Genomic DNA, 18,327 nt, shown 5'->3' with positions numbered 1-18,327 from the left:
CTTTCGATGTTGTGATGATGATGAAATGTTGTGGTGGGTAGTTACTTCTATTCTAATGTACAGTCCACCTTTATCGTGCCACACGTTAAGGCGTTTATTCGGAGGTGGCGCTTATTCGCGGGGGGATGGGGGGCGCTTATTTGAGGGTACAATTACGGACGTTATAGTTAAAGGGCTGCGTCATCCATCAGGGAAGTATCGCGTGCTGATGCTTTGCGCATTTGCATCATACCAAGGTCATTCGTTTTGGTCTAACAAACGTGCCTAGTAGCCCATGTCGATGTACCCATATCATACGTTAAAGCCTTTGGGGCATTGGCGCACGAGAAACAAACTCAAATATCATATTATAGCCTTTGGCGCACGAGAACACCCACATATACATTATAGCCTTTGGCGCACGAGAAACAGACCGATGAAAACCCAGTTGAAACTACAACTCTTTTTATTCAGCAAAACATTAACTGTTATGAGCTAGTTGATACTTTTAACGAAGTATGTGTAAACGATCAGAGGCATCTAGAAGAGCATCTTAGAGAGAGAGACAGAGAGGACAGTAACTTGAAAAAGACCTTTGGTACATTAGAACTCATCAACTGGACGGTGCTCTCGAGACAAACTTGGAAAAAAGCTCGGTGTAGTTAGACGAGAGTGAATAAGCATTTGCGTACGACTTGAACTACTTCATGGAATTGAGTTACAAAACAAGCCTTTTGTTACCCAAGAGGCTTCACTAAAAATGTCCACAGTCTTTGTCGCCGCTTCGCAGCTCTTTTTGTTGTGAAGCGTGGAGCCTGGTACCCAGGGTACCCTCTTGTTTGAGATGCATCAATACGAGTCGTATAGCGCGAGTATAGTTGAACTACAAGCATCATCATCGAACATTAGCGGATGTAAAAATAAGGATCTCTGGTGGACCACCTTTTCGCCATTCAAGCAGATAGCAAGTGTGATTAGGGAAGCATTTACACCCTTTTTTATATAAGAACATCTAATTTTTAGTTGAGGCTGGGCCGTTCTTATTTTTGGGAGATTTTATGGCTGAATATGTTCTTTAACGATGTTCCTAAAGTTTAGTGTACATAAGAATATAATACCCAATGAATTATTAGGAAGAGAATTACACTAATGATCAATAGCAATAATAAGGTTGTTACTATGAGCACAATTTTATTCTGCATTTTAGAACGCATTAGGATTAAAAAAGAAAGGAAATATTTTCTGCTATCTGAGCCTCGGCATGTTCTTAAAATTTGGTATAATCTCAGGCTAGACGTTTTTATAAAAACAGGTTCTTATGAAAAAAAGACTATTCCATCGACTGGTTTGAAAAAAATCTTACGATATTTTAATACTAACGTATTAAAATTTTTGGTATTGTAGATAGTTATTTCGAAACTTCCTTGCCTGTGCCCGTACAATACCCAATGCAATGCTCTGAATATCTGATTCGCATTTATATTGCCTTTATTTCTCGTAATTGGGCGATTTAGTACGCCTTGGCGTACATACAGGTATCCACGCTCACGACGGCTTAGAGCGACAGGAAGTAGTTCACGTAACAATAGGCTCAAAAGAACTTACAGGCAACTGCCGTTTGCTTAAATTAAACAATGGTAAGCCGATGCTAAGGGGCTTTTCTACGGGAAAAACGTACAGCAAATTTATGAATACCCCTCACCCCGCCCCCGGAGGCAAGCTCATCCTCTTTTGTCCAACCCTTCTGTAATTATAGATCATTACTGTTCTTAGGGGGGAATTCAAAAGGGGGGACCTTAAGGGCCTGGATCTCCCGGTGCCGCTTTCCAATGGTCCTTCAACAAAGTTTGGGAATTCACGAAAAAGAAAATTAACAATAAGTCTCAAAGAAGTCTTTATAAAAGCACATTTTTGCGTGCTTTGTCAAATAGGCGTCAAAATATGTCTACATAGATCTGCCATCGAAGCTTTCATTAATCTCTTCATGTTATGCTAACATATCTCTTTTTCAACCCTCCGGTGTTAAGATTTTATGACAAAATATGACGGGCTTAATCGAGAATTCAATCGTTTTTTTAAAAAAAAACAAGGATATGACACGCGCAGGCGCATATCGAGGATTTGCCGAGGAGGGAGGGGGAAGGGGGGGGGGGGTCGTAGTCACAGGTATCATATGGAAAAGGATAGTATCTGACGTCCCTTTAATGAGAAATAACCAACTTTTTTGCTCTCGAAAACCCCTAGATACGCGCGCAATGTGCGTCGTAGTCGTATTAGTTGTGTTTTTTTTTTTACTCATTAGAATTTGAAACCCCGCCCGCTCAATCTGACCTTGCGGCATCGTTCTTTGCATTGCTGGTGTAAGGCCTGGGTCACATCAGACTGCACACCCCGAATCTCGTGCAACATGTCGTCACCTGACTTCTAACGCGATGTCGCGCTTGCGATAAAAAGTGATCAAACATAACACGGAACTATTACCACGACCGTGCCAGCCTCGGGAGCCTGGGCCGACGGACGTCACGCTCATGCGCTACAGGCAGGCCGCCATGTTGTTGGGAGGGCATTAGCATTTCGCGAGTTTTTGTTGTGTTTCATGAAGATTTTACTGCAGATATCGTACTTTAGAGGTGAGTTCTCAATTGTATATTTATAGGACCCTTGCATGGGCTTTCTTTGGAATTGCAAGCTCCTACCGAATGGTGAAAATTTCGAAAGCGAAGTATGTTTACGAAGACGAACAAAGGCAGCCTTGCCCTTCTCTGAGTTTAGTCATCCCGTAATACGTTTGCACACCGCTTTATTGGTACACCGGCTCTAGATCCTGCTCTTTCTACTTCCAAGTAATGATCTCATACTTCAACTATGCCTCTAGTTCATTGCCGGGGAGTTTATTGAACCGGACGATTGTCAAATCCGTTCCCATCTCGCGGTTAACGTGTGTTCCACTCTAGACCAAATTTCCAAAATTTTCCGAAGGGAATTTGATCAAGATTGGTATAGTCCTGTTCAGATAAATGATCCTTCGACAATTTTTTAACATTTCACAGGCCCGTTATTTCCAATGTATGCTTTGATTTCTGTTAATGGATCAATGAACAGCTCCAAAATTAACAGCGATGAAAACGTATTTGGACGGAAGTGAGACAACTAGTAAAGATTTTGAATTGGGAAGCAACTGGGAGTTGACAACATTTCAACGAATCGTGATTAAACCAGAATTCGCTTTCTTATGACGCTTCTTCTAAAGGTTCCCTTTAATCAACACATTTCATTTATTCTATTCAGAAGAGATTTCACGAGTAATTTGTTTGCTTAATAGTTAAGACATTGTTACTAATTTCCTAGTCTTATGTTTGTAGGATTCCCGCGAAATTCTGTAAAATCTCGTGTTTCCTCTACATACCTTCCAGCACACGTAATCTTCCTATTACAGAATTTACTTCCATGAAAATACAACCATGTAGTTCCAGGTCTATTCACAATTATTAATCCGTGGAAAATGCTGTTTTACGTAATCTGTTAGATCGTGGAATTAACTTCTAACGTTTTCAACACTTGATCGTGGAATTATTCCAAAAGAGATGTACTTCGGTTTCTCATTGGTTGTATGAAATTTTGCAAGATAATTCCAGAGAGATCTCAAGAAAATTTTAAGTGCTAAATGCCTTGTGTAAGTACAATCATTCAATTGTTTTTTGTTTGTGAGAATTTAATTCACACATTGGACAACAGTTGAGTCTTGGTCTCACCATGCCATGTTGGTTCCTATTGTTTATGCTCAAACAAAAATAGATTGATAGAACAATCTACTAGCTAGTGGAATCACTATTCTGTCTTTATTTGCTTTCATTATATGCTATTGCACTTTCGATTATGTGATTCCCTCAACTATATGAAGAATTCAAATCAAGGGATGAAAAGTTTTTTTCTTTAATGCATCTGGCAGTCAAGTTCTGGAGTTTACTTCTAACATTCTTAAACCACTTAAGAGCAGTTGACATCTGTTGATTGGTATAGAGTTTATTTCCTGCATGATTCCTCTTACAATGGTAGTTATGGAAGCAATTACTCAATTCACTTCACAGTTATTACTTTCTCCACAAGCAATATTTTTGTTGTTACTAGCTTTATACATTATCCTACGTAAGTAAAATTTGTGAAGTCCTTGTAGTTGTTCAAAATTATGTTTTTAACGAATACAGTTTTCACCTCTCATTTTTGTCTTCCCCATGAGCCATCTTTCTACAAAAATTTAATTACACTGTTTAGTTTAATTAGACTTTGATTATGTGAATGTAGACAATTGGAAAGTTATCTTGCTATTTAGGCTTCTTTGTTGTAGAATGTATCTGTTTTGCATTAATTTGACCACATAAGTGTATTAAAGATGGCCTGGCTAGTTTCATCTATATTGTACAGCTGGTCCAACATGTCAATCACTTGGGCTATTGAATAAAATTGTGGTAAAGAGAGAAACCCTTATCTGAAAACACAATACTCCAGTTGCTATGACTTGGATGTTAAGTATTCAGTTCTGTTTTCTGTTGAAGCCCAAATTGGTCTGTGGTTTGGGTTGGGATGGACCATTCCATGCTTTTTGGTCACATGTCCTCTCCAGATACTGTACTTCTCTTCTATCTTTCAAGTTACTCTTAAGTAAATGGAATATAAAAAACAGCTAATATCTAATGTAGGTCTTAAATAAAGAAAATACCTGGAAGGCTAAAATCTATAAAAATGGTTTTCTGAAATATGGAAATAGATAGTAAATTTAGCATTTTGTTTACCCTAAATGCAGTTAAGAATTATTTGTCCTATTTCTTCAAAAGGAAATTTTTCTTTTTCACTATTTTATGATTAACTATTTCGCTTATTTTAGCCCTTCAGTCCTCTCCAACAGTCATTTCTACACATGCAAAAAAAAACATCATCTAAAGCCTTTTGCAAACAACACCAACATCATGCACTTATTTTAGCCCAGCTATGTTTACCTGACCATGTGACATGAGAAATGCTACTCTATGGTGTGCAATCTGAACCTCAATGCTCAGTCCAGAAATGCTTTTCCCGGCCACGTTTGCATTGTTTACACACGACCTCACATAAGCCTTGTGTTCACATTCAGCAGGCACTAGAGAGTCACAGTTCTTGCTCACTCCGTGGGCTGCCGCGTAGGCCTGATGTGGCCATGCCCTCCGTGAAGGGTTCACTGACCAGGAATGCTGAGTACGCAGGGCTGTTTGACGACCATGACCCCGAGAAGATCTACGCTGACTTGAGAGAAATTGGCCATGGCAGTTTTGGTGCAGTGTACTATGTAAGTAATACTTGATCCCAAGAAAAATGACAAATGTGACATTCTTTTTGATGTATTGATAGAAGGCGTAGTGCATACGGTATGTGGGTTATCCCAAAGAAAATTGCCTGCCTGTCAGCTAGGAAATTGGGCTGGCTGATTACTAATAATCTTTAATAATGAAGTCCACGAGGCTTATTCAGCCAACATTTCCCTATTTCGCAGCTGGGAAAATTTGCCCAGCATCTGGCACTTACGAACAACCCTCTCAAATGCACTCATGTAGTTTGTGTACCATCATTAGCCAAACTTGCTTTGTACTGTTTCTGTCCTTATAATCAGCTAGGAGATTCAGTTGTTAGGTATTTATGTTGCACATGTGACCAAAGTAAAAGCACTTTCATCAACCACCATCATCAATGCTTTCCTATAATTTGCAGGCTAGAAATGTCAGAACAAATGAAGTTGTTGCAATTAAGAAGATGTCATATAGTGGAAAACAGTCACAAGAGGTTTGTTCTTATCAGTCAGATTTTCCAGTTTATATGGGCTCTATCTGTCCTAGCTGAATTGTGTTAGTCTGTTCTCACAGCGTTCTTTATAGGGACTTGTAGTTGCACTGTCTTTCATTTTATATTTTGATTTTGCTTTACAGAAATGGCAGGACATAGTCAAAGAAGTGAAATTTTTAAAGCAATGTAATCATAGAAATACAATTAGCTACAAGGCATGTCATATAAAGGAACACACAGCATGGGTGAGTAGAGGAGTTAAGAAGCTTGTGATCTTGTCAGTCGGTTGGTCAGCTGGTCCTATACATAGAGTTATTAAAGTGAACTTGTCAGTCAGGTTATTAATTCATCAATATGTTTGTTTCAGCTTGTTATGGAATATTGTCTAGGGTCTGCCTCAGACATTCTAGAAGGTAACATCATTTGCTTTGTCTTTTTCCAGCTTTCCATTGTGTTATTTAATGTTAACACCACCTGTTCTTCCCTTTGCAGTACATAAAAAACCTTTACAAGAGCTAGAGATTGCTGCAATTTGTGCAGATTCTTTACAGGTACACACTTTTCCACCAAACATGTAAAAAGAAATGACCTTTTTTACCCCATATTTACACCCCTTTTACTGAACATACAATACACAACATGGAATATGCATTAGGATGACCATTCTAGGTACACAAAAGAAAAATTGCTACAACTGTAAAACTAGATAAACAAAATATTAACATGAGAACTTTTGCTCTATTTAGCTATATATCGGTTTTCTTCTAAACTACATGCTGACAATTAAATATATTTTTTGAAGGGATTACATTATCTGCATTCACATGAGAAAATTCATCGTGATGTCAAAGGTATAACCATCTATTTGTTTTTTACTGTTTACATTTGTACTAGAATGACGCATTGGAATGTTTTATATCGATTTTAGCTGGAAATGTACTACTTACAGAAGACGGGACAGTTAAATTAGGTAAGAACCACCTTCCGTTTGTGCTTGTTTTATAAGCCTTTTCACTTCCAGTAGCAAATGTATGCTCCCTTCATGCATGTTTGTTTGCCAATTCCTTCTTCTCATCATGTATCTGTTTTTACCAGCTGACTTTGGCTCCGCTGCTCTCTGTTCACCAGCTAACTCTTTTGTTGGCACGCCATATTGGTAAGAGATACGCTTCTACATAGAGTTGGATTTATTGCCAGATTTACAAAGTGATTTATGGACGGATAGTATCTAATGTTTAGTTGTTGGTTATAGGATGGCCCCTGAAGTAATTTTAGCAATGGACGAAGGGCAATACGATGGGAAGGTAGAGATTTGAAATTTGTTTTTTGTCTTGCTCTATTTGTTTTGTTAGGTTCTATGTTTTATTTCAAATGTAATCTGAACATGATTGATGCTCCTGTTTATCTGTCAAATTGCCTAATATCCATTTTTTAATTCTAGGTTGATATTTGGTCTCTAGGAATTACATGTATAGAACTGGGTAAGCCATTATTTGCTGAGCTAGTACCTCCAAAGAGCTCAAATTATTTTTATTGTTTGACCTATACTTGCGGTACCTATCTCATACTGCACATCATGTTGGGTGTGGCCCCAGGGGCGTAGCGTCTATGATCGCTTATAACAAACTGGCCACTCACTGGTATAGAGTTGACTACTTCTTTTAACATTGTCATTTTCATTTTTACTCTTTCAGCTGAAAGGAAGCCACCATTGTTTAATATGAATGCCATGAGCGCTTTGTACCATATCGCACAGAATGACCCTCCCTCCCTTAGTACGGATGGATGGTAAGATTCTATTGGTCAATCAATCGATCAATCGATCAATCATATTGCCTCAAACAACCCTCCCACCCTTAGTACGAATGGATGGTAAGATTCTATTAATCAATCAATCTGTCAATCAATCGATCAATCAATCAATCATATTGCCTCAAACAACCCTCCCACCCTTAGTACAGATGGATGGTAATATTCTATTGATCAATCAATCTGTCAATCGATCGATCAATCAATCATATTGCCTCAAACAACCCTCCCACCCTTAGTACGGATGGATGGTAAGATTCTATTGATCAATCAATATGTCAATCAATCAATCAATCATATTGCCTCAAACAACCCTCCCACCCTTAGTACAGATGGATGGTAAGATTCTATTGATCAATCAATCTGTCAATCGATCGATCAATCAATCATATTGCCTCAAACAACCCTCCCACCCTTAGTACGGATGGATGGTAAGATTCTATTGATCAATCAATATGTCAATCAATCGATCAATCAATCAATCATATTGCCTCAAACAACCCTCCCACCCTTAGTACAGATGGATGGTAAGATTCTATTGATCAATCAATCTGTCAATCAATTGATCAATCAATCAATCAATCATATTGCCTCAAACAACCCTCCCCCCCTTAGTACGGATAGATGGTAAGATTCTATTGATCAATCAATCTGTCAATCAATCGATCAATCAATCAATCATATTGCCTCAAACAACCCTCCCCCCCTTAGTACGGATAGATGGTAAGATTCTATTGATCAATCAATCTGTCAATTATATTGCCTCAAACAACCCTCCTACCCTTAGTACGGATGGACAGTAAGATTCTGTTGATCAATCAGTCTGTCAATCAATCAATCATATTTCCCCAAACAACCCTCTCTCCCTTAGTACGGATGGACAGTAGGATTCTATTGATCAACAAATCTGTCAGACAACCAATCAATCATATTTCCCCAAACAAACCTCCCACCCTTAGTGTGAAAGGTAGTAAGGTTCTATTAATCAACAAATTAATCAACCACTTTTGTAAGTTTGCTCACCAAAGATATGTTTTTTTTTTTTATGCAGGTCCCAAGATTTTATCAAATTTGTACAGTTATGCCTACAGAAACACCCTCTTGATAGACCGGACGCTGAACAACTTATTAAAGTATGTACCATACCTATTTAGCACTCATTTCTTATATCTACTTCTGCAAGCATTGTTTACAGTAGCACCTCTATTGTGGCTGTTAGCTACTACACTAACCTGTGTTTATCGTCTTATTAATAGCATTGTTTTGTAAGCCAAAAAAGACCTCCCAATATAATCAAGGACTTGATACGTCGGACAAAGGCTGCTGTCCGTGCACTCGATAATATGAACTACCGCAAGATGAAGAAGATGATTATGAGTGAGGCCCCGGGGGATGTATCTGAGAGTGAGGGAGCTTCTGATGCCGATAGCCTGTCACAGTTCAAGGATGATGAACAGCAGGTAAATAGTCTGCCCACAGTATCGCACTATCCCCGTCTGGAATGTTTTACTGCAGGCAGTTTTTCCCTGTCTACCATCTGCAGCCAACTTTGTAGCGGCCTTACCTAGTGAGCTAATCCGATGATGGGCTTTCATCGTGTTTTTCGTTTGTTTGCTATTGCATGTCACGTTAAGTTATGAGCATCGCAAGTATTTTCATTGTGTTATCATTGTTTTTGTACATGTTGTCGTCCGTTATCGTTCTCACGCGCCAGCCTCCGCTGACCGCCAATTGCCGGATTAGCTCGCTAGTGGCAATTAAGTTATTTAAAGTTAAAGTTAAGTACATACTGGATATTTCCTAGAATCGTGAAGGAGTTTGACTAGGCAGTACATAAACAATCTTCATTATATCTCTTGATTTATTGACCTTACTAACAATTGAACTGTAAAGCCTAAATCATGATTAAAACCTTGAAAAAGGGGAAATACTGTAGAAGTGATGCTACTGTATCTATACTACTGTAGTTCAAGCTTTAAGTTAAGAATAAAATCTGTAATTACTGATATTAACAAACATAAAAATTAATGCCATAACCATCTTTTATCAGTGTTGAATATCAGCCCTTAGGCCCCGAAACCAACAATCATACTGTGCTTATTGACTGAAATACTTACTGGTTTGCGCTTTCTCTGCTTTCTGCATGGCTGACAGTCGCCGTATCTGGTACCTGCGTGCCAGGTTAACTTTGAAGGCCTGGTCATGATGGACGGACCTCATCTCAACGCTTTTGCTCCCTCTCTACTTAGCTACAGGGGTTATCATATTCAGGTTTTTATCCACTGATAAATACCATAAATGATCCACATGTTGCTTGTAATAAACAACTAAATGAGCCATACCTTGAATAAGTACATGCTTGAATAACTGACTCTCATATGATGGCACTTAAGGATAAAAATCTCACTTGTAAAAACTAACTTCTCATTTTATGGCACTAAATGATCTGCATCTTACTTGTAAACTCCAATGATTGCTCTAAATGATCTGCATTTCATAACAGAACTATCATATGATGGCACTTGACGATATTCATCTGACTTGTAATACCTTAACTCTTTGATGGCATTTAGCGATATACATCTCACTTAAAAGATCCATATCATTTTGTGTTGTGCCCTTTGGAGGTAATACGACCAGTATGTTACTTGCAAACCTATACACTGTATTACACTATATAAGCTTGCACTGTATATACAATATAAAGTCTGCTCAGTGTGCTGTTGCTTCATCCTTTGATGTTTCTCAGGGTGCAGATAGTGATCCTCATGGCAATAAGCAGCTAAGTGTTAAGAGCTACACAAGCGGGGTCAGCGTGGAGAGCAGTCATAACAGCAGCACAGAGAGCCTGCCCGGCACTGAGAGCGAGAGTGACAGGGAAACAGCTACGCCCAGTAGTCCAACCTCATTCTCACAGCATGCGGTTAGTCATTGCATGTGTAACTTGTCTAAAAGACAATAGGGTGATTTTTATCCGGGATATAGGATTGTGCACAGTCTGCTGATTTTCTCTTGCAATGCATCCTGAGAAGGGTGTGACAAAACTTGTAATGCTGTGTTGAACACAATGTGACGCAAACAATGAATGCGAGTGTGCATTTTGAATATGAGTGTGCATCTTGTTATCACCTTCATGGGGCTTAATCACTGCAATAATGATAGCAGAGGGTCACATTGGAAATTGGAAGTTTAAACAAACAGTCTGATTACTGTATATCCAAGGAGCATTTTTGAATGCCTTACCTTGATCATATCTAAACCAGACTCAAATAATCCAACACACCTAAAAAATACTTAGCCGTCAAGTATATCAAATATCAAATCGATTTGTGCCTATAGACAAAAGATTAACCCTTCTGCCTTATTCCTTTTTCTTGCCTCAAATAGAGTGGCTCATTAAGAGAGGCGGCTGGATAGAGATCTTACAGTATTTGCTTCAAGAAATACTGATAGAGCCTTGTCTAACATCTAAATGATCTATCTCTAGCACTTTGCCATATTAGCTAACTTGGTATCCTATTTTCCTTGCTTACAGCACAAGATACGCGAAGAGGATGACCGCTTTGCCACCATTCGACCACAGAATGTCATTGCTCGTCAGCTGCAAGAGCATCGCAGTGGTGCAGATCAAATGCACGACCAGTTACTGGTCTATAAGCGCATGCGGCAAAATCACCAAAGACAGCTTCAGCAGTTGGAGAATAAGCTCCAGGCAGAGATGAACGACCATCGCAGGCAGCTGGACAAAGAGTATGACCAGGTATGTAAGGTGCTGTAAATTGGTGAGTGGCATGGACCATAACTTGGTGATGCAAGAGGCATGTGAGTGGTCAGGGCATGTTACCAGGTAGGGAGCTAGCCCTGTTGTAGAGATTCATTGTTTTGTTAATAAAAGGACATCTTCTCATTTCTCTATGCTAGATGGTCCACCAGTTTGAAAAGGAGCTTGACAAGCTGCGGACCCGGCACAAGGCCGAGGTAGAGCAGAAGGTCAAGCAGATGCAGTCAGATGAGAAGAAGCTGCTGCGGCATATCCGTGACCAGCAGGAAAACGAGATGAAGGTATTCAGCTCAAAGCAAAAAGCGGAGTACAAGGCGGCCAAGCTGCAATTCAAGAGGGTGAGTCACTACTTTGTTTCTTGGAATTTGTATGCTGTTTGGGATAGTTCTTGGAATATGTATGGTGCTTGTGACCGTTCTTGGAATTTGTATGTTTGTGATAGTTCTTGGAATATGTATGGTGCTTGTGATAGTTCTTGGAGTTTGTATATTTGTGATAGTTCATGGAAGATGTACAGGCTTTTGATAGTTTTTGGAATTTGTATGTTTGGGATAGTTCTTGGAATTTGTATGTTTGTGATAGTTCTTGGAATATGTATGGTGCTTGTGATAGTTCTTGGAAAATGTATGGTGCTTGTGATAGTCCTTGGAATATGTATGGTGCTTGTGATAGTTTTTTGAATATGTATGGTGCTTGTGATAGTTCTTGGAATATGTATGGTGCTTGTGATAGTTCTTGGAATATGTATGGTGCTTGTGATAGTTCTTGGAATATGTATGGTGCTTGTGATAGTTTTTGGAATATGTATGGTGCTTGTGATAGTTCTTGGAATATGTATGGTGCTTGTGATAGTTTTTGGAATATGTATGGTGCTTGTGATAGTTTTTGGAATATGTATGGTGCTTGTGATAGTTCTTGGAATATTTATGGTGCTTGTGATAGTTCTTGGAATATGTATGGTGCTTGTGATAGTTCTTGGAATATGTATGGTGCTTGTGATAGTTCTTGGAATATGTATGGTGCTTGTGATAGTTTTTGGAATATGTATGGTGCTTGTGATAGTTCTTGGAATTTGTATGTTTGTGATAGTTCTTGGAATATGTATGGTGCTTGTGATAGTTCTTGGAATTTGTATGTTTGTGATAGTTCTTGGAATATGTATGGTGCTTGTGATAGTTCTTGGAATATGTATGGTGCTTGTGATTGTTTTTGGAATATGTTTGGTGCTTGTGATAGTTCTTGGAATTTGTATGTTTGTGATAGTTCTTGGAATATGTATGGTGCTTGTGATAGTTCTTGGAATATGTATGGTGCTTGTGATAGTTCTTGGAATATGTATGGTGCTTGTGATAGTTCTTGGAATATGTATGGTGCTTTTTTAAGACATATTATCTTGCCATTGCAGGACCAGGCCAATCGATCTCTCTACCAAGGCCGAAAAGACAATTTTAGCGCCACTCAGTCTCGCATTCTCCAGCAAAAAGTACAGAGTCATAAGGAGTACTTGCGTTTGGAGCTGCGGAAGTTTAGACGGGATCAACTGGTGCAAAGACACGCCCTGGAAAAAGCACTTATTGCAGAGGTAGGTATTATCCATACCTTAGAGGTGTTATCCGCACTTTAAGGATAATCCGCACTTTACTGTCCAATATATAATAAAAAAAAATATAGTAAATGCTGATAGCTTTGAAAATCGTCAAATAAGCAATAGTGAGTTCCAAAATGTCAGTCGAAAGCAAATGGAACCTGCGCTTTCTGAGCTATGTTTGTGACATGAGAAATTTTGTCGAATTATTCCTGATGTTATTGTAAGTAAATGTATATCCTCTTATTTTGGAATTTACTTTGTGTCTTGAGAATGAAACATGGAATGTTTTTCATTATCTTACCTTTGTATTGGAGTTTTCCGTTACATTTCTAGGATCGTTTTTGGAAAACCCTGGGAACAGTTACTTTGTTAATGTAAATCAATGCATTAACTTATATCAATGTGTTTTAACATATTTTTGTGTGTGTTTGTGTGTAAAGGAAATGAATAAATTGGAAGCTCAGAAGGAGCAGTCACACCAGATGCTTATTCGGCATCACGAGTGCACACAGGAGCTGGAGTTCAAGCACCTAGCGGCACTACACAAGCTGCGCCGTGAGCAGCAACAGCACCAACACCAGACCGAGTGGACCAACCAGATGGAGTACAACAAACAGGCCGAGCTAGAACTGAGGAAGAAGCACTTATCGGAGCTCAAGCAACAGCCCAAGACGCTGAAGGTATTAAAGAAGGCCAATCACGCCGCCATTTTATGCTCCCGCTCAATGCCGAGTCACACAAAGAATCCATTCCCATCGGCTAATTCAAGCGAGTCACTGAGAAACTTTCTATCAAATATCATTGATAAAGTATCAGACTTCAATCGTAGATGGCTGTTTTGAATTTTACTTGCAAGTAAACCGTTACATTTTCTATTATAAACAATAACAAAGGGGGTGAGCGATATTCTTTTAGCCATTCCACTCACACATTTGCATGATCCATAGTAATCAAGGCCTGGCTAAACTAGGAGACATGTCGAGCGCGGCGTGTAGCATGAGACATGTCTCCTAAATGTTTCCTAGTTTAGCCACCAACGAAAACATGTAGCGTGCGACAAATGTTGTAGGAAGCAAGACGAAAAGGTCTCTTAGCTATATGACAAACATTTCTATGCGCTGCTACAAGGTTTTTCGAGGTGGCTAAACTAGGAAACATGTCTCCTTGTTTAGCAATGCCTCTATGCATACACTAGTGAGGCCTTCCCTCTGCAGCCGAAGAAAAACAAGTTATGTAGCTTAACTACTCATCAAAAAACAGCACCCAAAAGCGCTCCGCTTACTACTATATATCTACTTATGTCCATGTATTATTCTATATTCCTTATCCTGACTATAGTCTTTTGCTCCATTCCGTAGCAACACCCAAAAGCGCTGCGCTTACTACTATATATCTACTTATGTCCTTGTATTATTCTATATTCCTTATCCTGACTATAGTCTTTTGCTCCATTCCGTAGCAACACCCAAAAGCGCTCCGCTTACTACTATATATCTACTTATGTCCATGTATTATTCTATATTCCTTATCCTGACTATAGTCTTTTGCTCCATTCCGTAGCAACACCCAAAAGCGCTGCGCTTACTACTATATATCTACTTATGTCCATGTATTATTCTATATTCCTTATCCTGACTATAGTCTTTTGCTCCATTCCGTAGCAACACGAAATTCGTATCAAGAAACAGTACCGCGACGCTATCCGCATCCAGACGCTTCAATACAAAGCATTACAGAAACAGATACTGGAGCGCACTCCGCGTGACCAGCACAAGGATATGATCAAACAGTTCCGCGAGGATCGTATGCGAAAGATGGCTGACCTGGCGGTACAGTACGACCAAAGCATAGCAGAGATGCTTCAACGGCAAACGGTACGTCTACAACGGGCACAGAATCTCGACATGATAACACCAGAGCAGTAACCAATATTTCTTTTGGGTATCCTGTGGTTAAGAGTTGCCTGAGTGTTGATCATCATTTCGATCAATGATTTGAATGCTGATATACTAGTGTGTTTTATTATTTCTATCAATGATTCGAATGCTGATACTAGAATGTGTTGATCATCGTTTCGAACAATGATTCGAATGCTGATACTAGAATATGTTGATCATCATTTCTATCAATGATTCGAATGCTGATACTAGAATGTGTTGATCATCGTTTCTATTAATGATTCGAATGTTGATTCTACTAATCATCGTTTTTTTATCAATGTTTCGAATGCTGATACTAAAATGTGTTGATCATCATTTCCGATCAGCGACTCGAGAGCTAATACTAAAATGTGTTGATCGTCATCCGAATTCTGATACTAAAGAGTTTAAATCCCCGCCTTTGATTCAGCTGCGGCTGGACGAGGTACAGCTCAAGGAGCAAGAGGAGTTCCGGCAGAAGCTCCAGGGAGAGCAGGAGCTCTTGAGCGCATACCAGAGCAAGCAGGCGATGCAACTCAAGGCGCAGCACGAACGAGAGGAGAAAGAGCTACAGGACAAAGTGTCGGTACGGAGAGCCCTGCTGGAAGAAAAGGTACGCCCCGTATACTCCGTCACCCCAAACTCGTTGTGCGACCTCTTGCTCACAGAAATTTTGTGTGTCGGTACGGTGATACATGCACTGAACCTCAATTTACAGTTTGACCTTTCACTGCCATGTGTCGGTACGGTGATACATGCACTGAACCTCAATTTACAGTGTGACCTGTCACTGCCATGTGTCGGTACGGCGATACACATGTACTTAACCTCAATTTATTGTGCGACATTTCACTGTCATGTGTCGGTACGGCGATACAATTTATTGAACAACCTTTCACTGTCATGTGTCGGTACGGCGATAAACATGTACTTAACCTCAATTTATTGTGCGACCTTTCGCTGTCATGTGTCGGTACTGCGATAAACATGTACTTAACCTCAATTTATTGTGCGACCTTTCACTGTCATGTGTCGGTACGGCGATACACATGTACTTAACCTCAATTTATTATGCGACCTTTCACTGTCATGTGTTGGTACGGCGATAAACATGTACTTGGCCTCAATTTATTGTGCACTTATTCATTGTGCACTTATTCGTGTCGCGACTCTGTTCTTTTACGAGAACGCGAAAGAACAGAGTCGCGGCACGGATAAGTGAACTGATAACAGGAGTAAAGCTCCGCCTGCAGGGTATTGTGCAACCTATCATAGAATCTAATGTGTTGGAACGACGATACACATATACTTCATCTTAATTTATTGTGCGACCCCTCACATCAATATAATAATGGACAGTGCTGTACCGTAAATAAGGCCACCAACTTGCATAAGGGACTTGTTTTATGACCGCCTCAGTAGTTGTGTGACCACGGTAAACGAATGGGACAGGGGCGAGCTCGTTCCCACGCTCCATGTCTTTCCATACTCTACGTTTTTCGCCACTCACTGTGCGGCACTCTTTCTTACAGATGATGCAAGAAACCGAAAGATTACGAGAAATGCGTGAACAAAAACAAGCTATCCTTCAAAGCCGTCAGGAGCGTGAACTTGAAGACTTCGACAGTAACGCGGACATAGAAACGCTATCTACGGCCTCGTGGAAGCAGCGTAGTGTAACAAGTATGAGTAGCCTTAGCAACTTGAGCACGGAGAGCACGACGAGCAGTCGTGGAAGCACGCAAAGTAGGCCTTCCGAGAACAACGGCACCCTTCTCCAGCAGTCTTCATGAAGTGACAGAGGGAGTACTTCCATAATGCCTTGTGCACACCACTGACATAACGACATAACAACTTAGGCGCTTGCACTCTTTTAAGCCCGACATAACGACGTGGACATAATGACATAAAAGAAAAAAAAAACACATATTTTTTCTGTTATGTCGTTATGTTCATTACGTTATGTTGGGCTTATGTCAAAACCATTCACACTTGAACATATGAACATAAGGGTGCACGCGCCTATGACATAAATGTCGTTATGTCACTAGTGTGCACCAGGCATAAGGGGTGTGCGACATTCATCAATACACTTATGGACCCCTGAATAGTTCACAGGGTTATACCGTCTGAAGTGACAGGGTGCTACTTCTATAGCGGAGTGTTGAACATAAACTGCTATCCGCATATAGCTTCCTTTAGGGCCCCTTGATGATCCAACGGGTAACTCGGTCGGAATTGTGGGTTTTTATCAAAGATAATAGGGTGGGTTATGATAATCCCTCGGTCATTCTAATGCCAGTCGGGCTGTCTCTCTTTTCGACGTAACATTTGTATATTTGTAAGTCTCGAAATTTGGTGTTAGACCAGAGGAAAAAAGTAATTATATAACTCTGAACGAGTTGAACCAATTTGAATTTTCTTTGATGAACACAGTAGGGTTTAATCAAAGCAATCGTTCCCCAAGACACCTCAAATGTTTTATAGCAATTATTGTATTATCATTTATAAGCTCGGGCCGACACCTCTTTCTTGCTGTGTTGTAAGTGTGCGTGGTAGGCTTTGTCCTGCTTTTTTTTTGGAATTGTCACGTGATCTGTCACACAATGGCATCGGAAAGCTTAGTGTTTTGAAGGAATAGAGCGTAGTTTTTAAACAATTAGTTTTTTAAAGGTTTTGTCTCGGGGCTGGTTAAGGGATTTCATCTAAAGGAAAGCAACATCATGCTCAAAAAACTAGTGGTCTTTGCGACCGATTCTCGAAGTTTTCTACCTCAAAAACAACCAAGGCCTGGTTCCTAGAAAGCAGGTTAGCGTTAACCCAGGGATTAGTATGGCTATCGGGGCATTTGATTGAGTAAGAACCTGATTAAACCCTTGATAAGCATTAACTTGCTTTCTAGGAACCAGGCCCTTAGAATTTAGCTGGATCATCGGGCATAGGAGACAGGTTCTCATGCTTTTGGATTCAGTGCTTTCTTTATTCAACCTTTGGTGAGCGCCCGCAAAGACCGCTGGGACCCTGGATCCGGCAAAGATCACGTGACAATGCCTCCCTTGGCACACTACGCACAATACGAACACAGCAAGCCCTTCACTACTACAAGCTTCAAATTATTATAATCACAGTCTCGTAAAATGTCCTCTTCCTATGGAACGAGGCTAGCCCGTAGATCGGTGACCCCCTATTTTTCTAGTAAGTTAGACAAGTGATCCCTTGTCTCCAAGCGGGGCATTTTTAATCAAATTATGTTCTTAGTTGCATTTTGTTATTCTTTGAAAAGAATTAGACAGTACTTGCAAGATGTGTGTATAAAGTGATTTTAATTGTAGAGATGCGAGAACCGTACCCTATTGGTCAGGGGCCTGTTTAAAGGAAGCTTGACATATTATTGGATAAAAAGGGCATTCATCCCTGGGTTAGCGTTAAACACGAGGTTC

At 39.9% G+C, this 18,327-nt stretch overlaps 1 protein-coding gene across 5 annotated transcripts; it reads left to right on the top strand.

The window, feature by feature from the left end:
- The first annotated feature begins 2,456 nt into the window (after nucleotides 1-2,456).
- On the top strand, nucleotides 2,457-18,189 carry LOC5516536 (serine/threonine-protein kinase TAO1). Of its 5 annotated transcripts, none has more exons than XM_032386434.2 (23): nucleotides 2,457-2,609; nucleotides 5,108-5,299; nucleotides 5,719-5,790; nucleotides 5,934-6,035; nucleotides 6,158-6,203; nucleotides 6,283-6,341; nucleotides 6,593-6,641; nucleotides 6,719-6,760; nucleotides 6,886-6,946; nucleotides 7,043-7,094; nucleotides 7,232-7,271; nucleotides 7,485-7,578; nucleotides 8,651-8,732; nucleotides 8,856-9,059; nucleotides 9,754-9,870; nucleotides 10,349-10,522; nucleotides 11,135-11,359; nucleotides 11,521-11,718; nucleotides 12,786-12,962; nucleotides 13,409-13,648; nucleotides 14,630-14,842; nucleotides 15,318-15,500; nucleotides 16,420-18,189. In XM_032386434.2, exons 2-23 carry the CDS (start codon nucleotides 5,171-5,173, stop codon nucleotides 16,678-16,680), a joined length of 2,820 nt encoding a protein of 939 aa, XP_032242325.1. In that variant the 5' UTR covers nucleotides 2,457-2,609; nucleotides 5,108-5,170; the 3' UTR covers nucleotides 16,681-18,189. The 5 variants fall into 5 exon arrangements, with proteins under 5 accessions (XP_032242325.1, XP_032242326.1, XP_048581799.1 ...); XM_032386435.2 differs by having other exon boundaries at nucleotides 2,471-2,609; nucleotides 5,111-5,299; XM_048725842.1 differs by lacking the exon at nucleotides 2,457-2,609 and adding an exon at nucleotides 3,492-3,652.
- The last annotated feature ends 138 nt before the right edge of the window (nucleotides 18,190-18,327 follow it).

Source organism: Nematostella vectensis, chromosome 4 (assembly GCF_932526225.1).
Source record: "Nematostella vectensis chromosome 4, jaNemVect1.1, whole genome shotgun sequence".
NCBI classification, from domain to species: domain Eukaryota; kingdom Metazoa; phylum Cnidaria; class Anthozoa; order Actiniaria; family Edwardsiidae; genus Nematostella; species Nematostella vectensis.
This window is presented reverse-complemented; position numbering and strand designations above follow the sequence as displayed.

Coding starts and splice junctions, on each gene's coding strand:
- LOC5516536 (XM_048725842.1), top strand. Junction 6,947..7,042: donor TTTGTTGGCACGCCATATTG/GTAAGAGATACG, acceptor TGTTGGTTATAG/GATGGCCCCTGAAGTAATTT. Junction 15,501..16,419: donor GAGCCCTGCTGGAAGAAAAG/GTACGCCCCGTA, acceptor TCTTTCTTACAG/ATGATGCAAGAAACCGAAAG.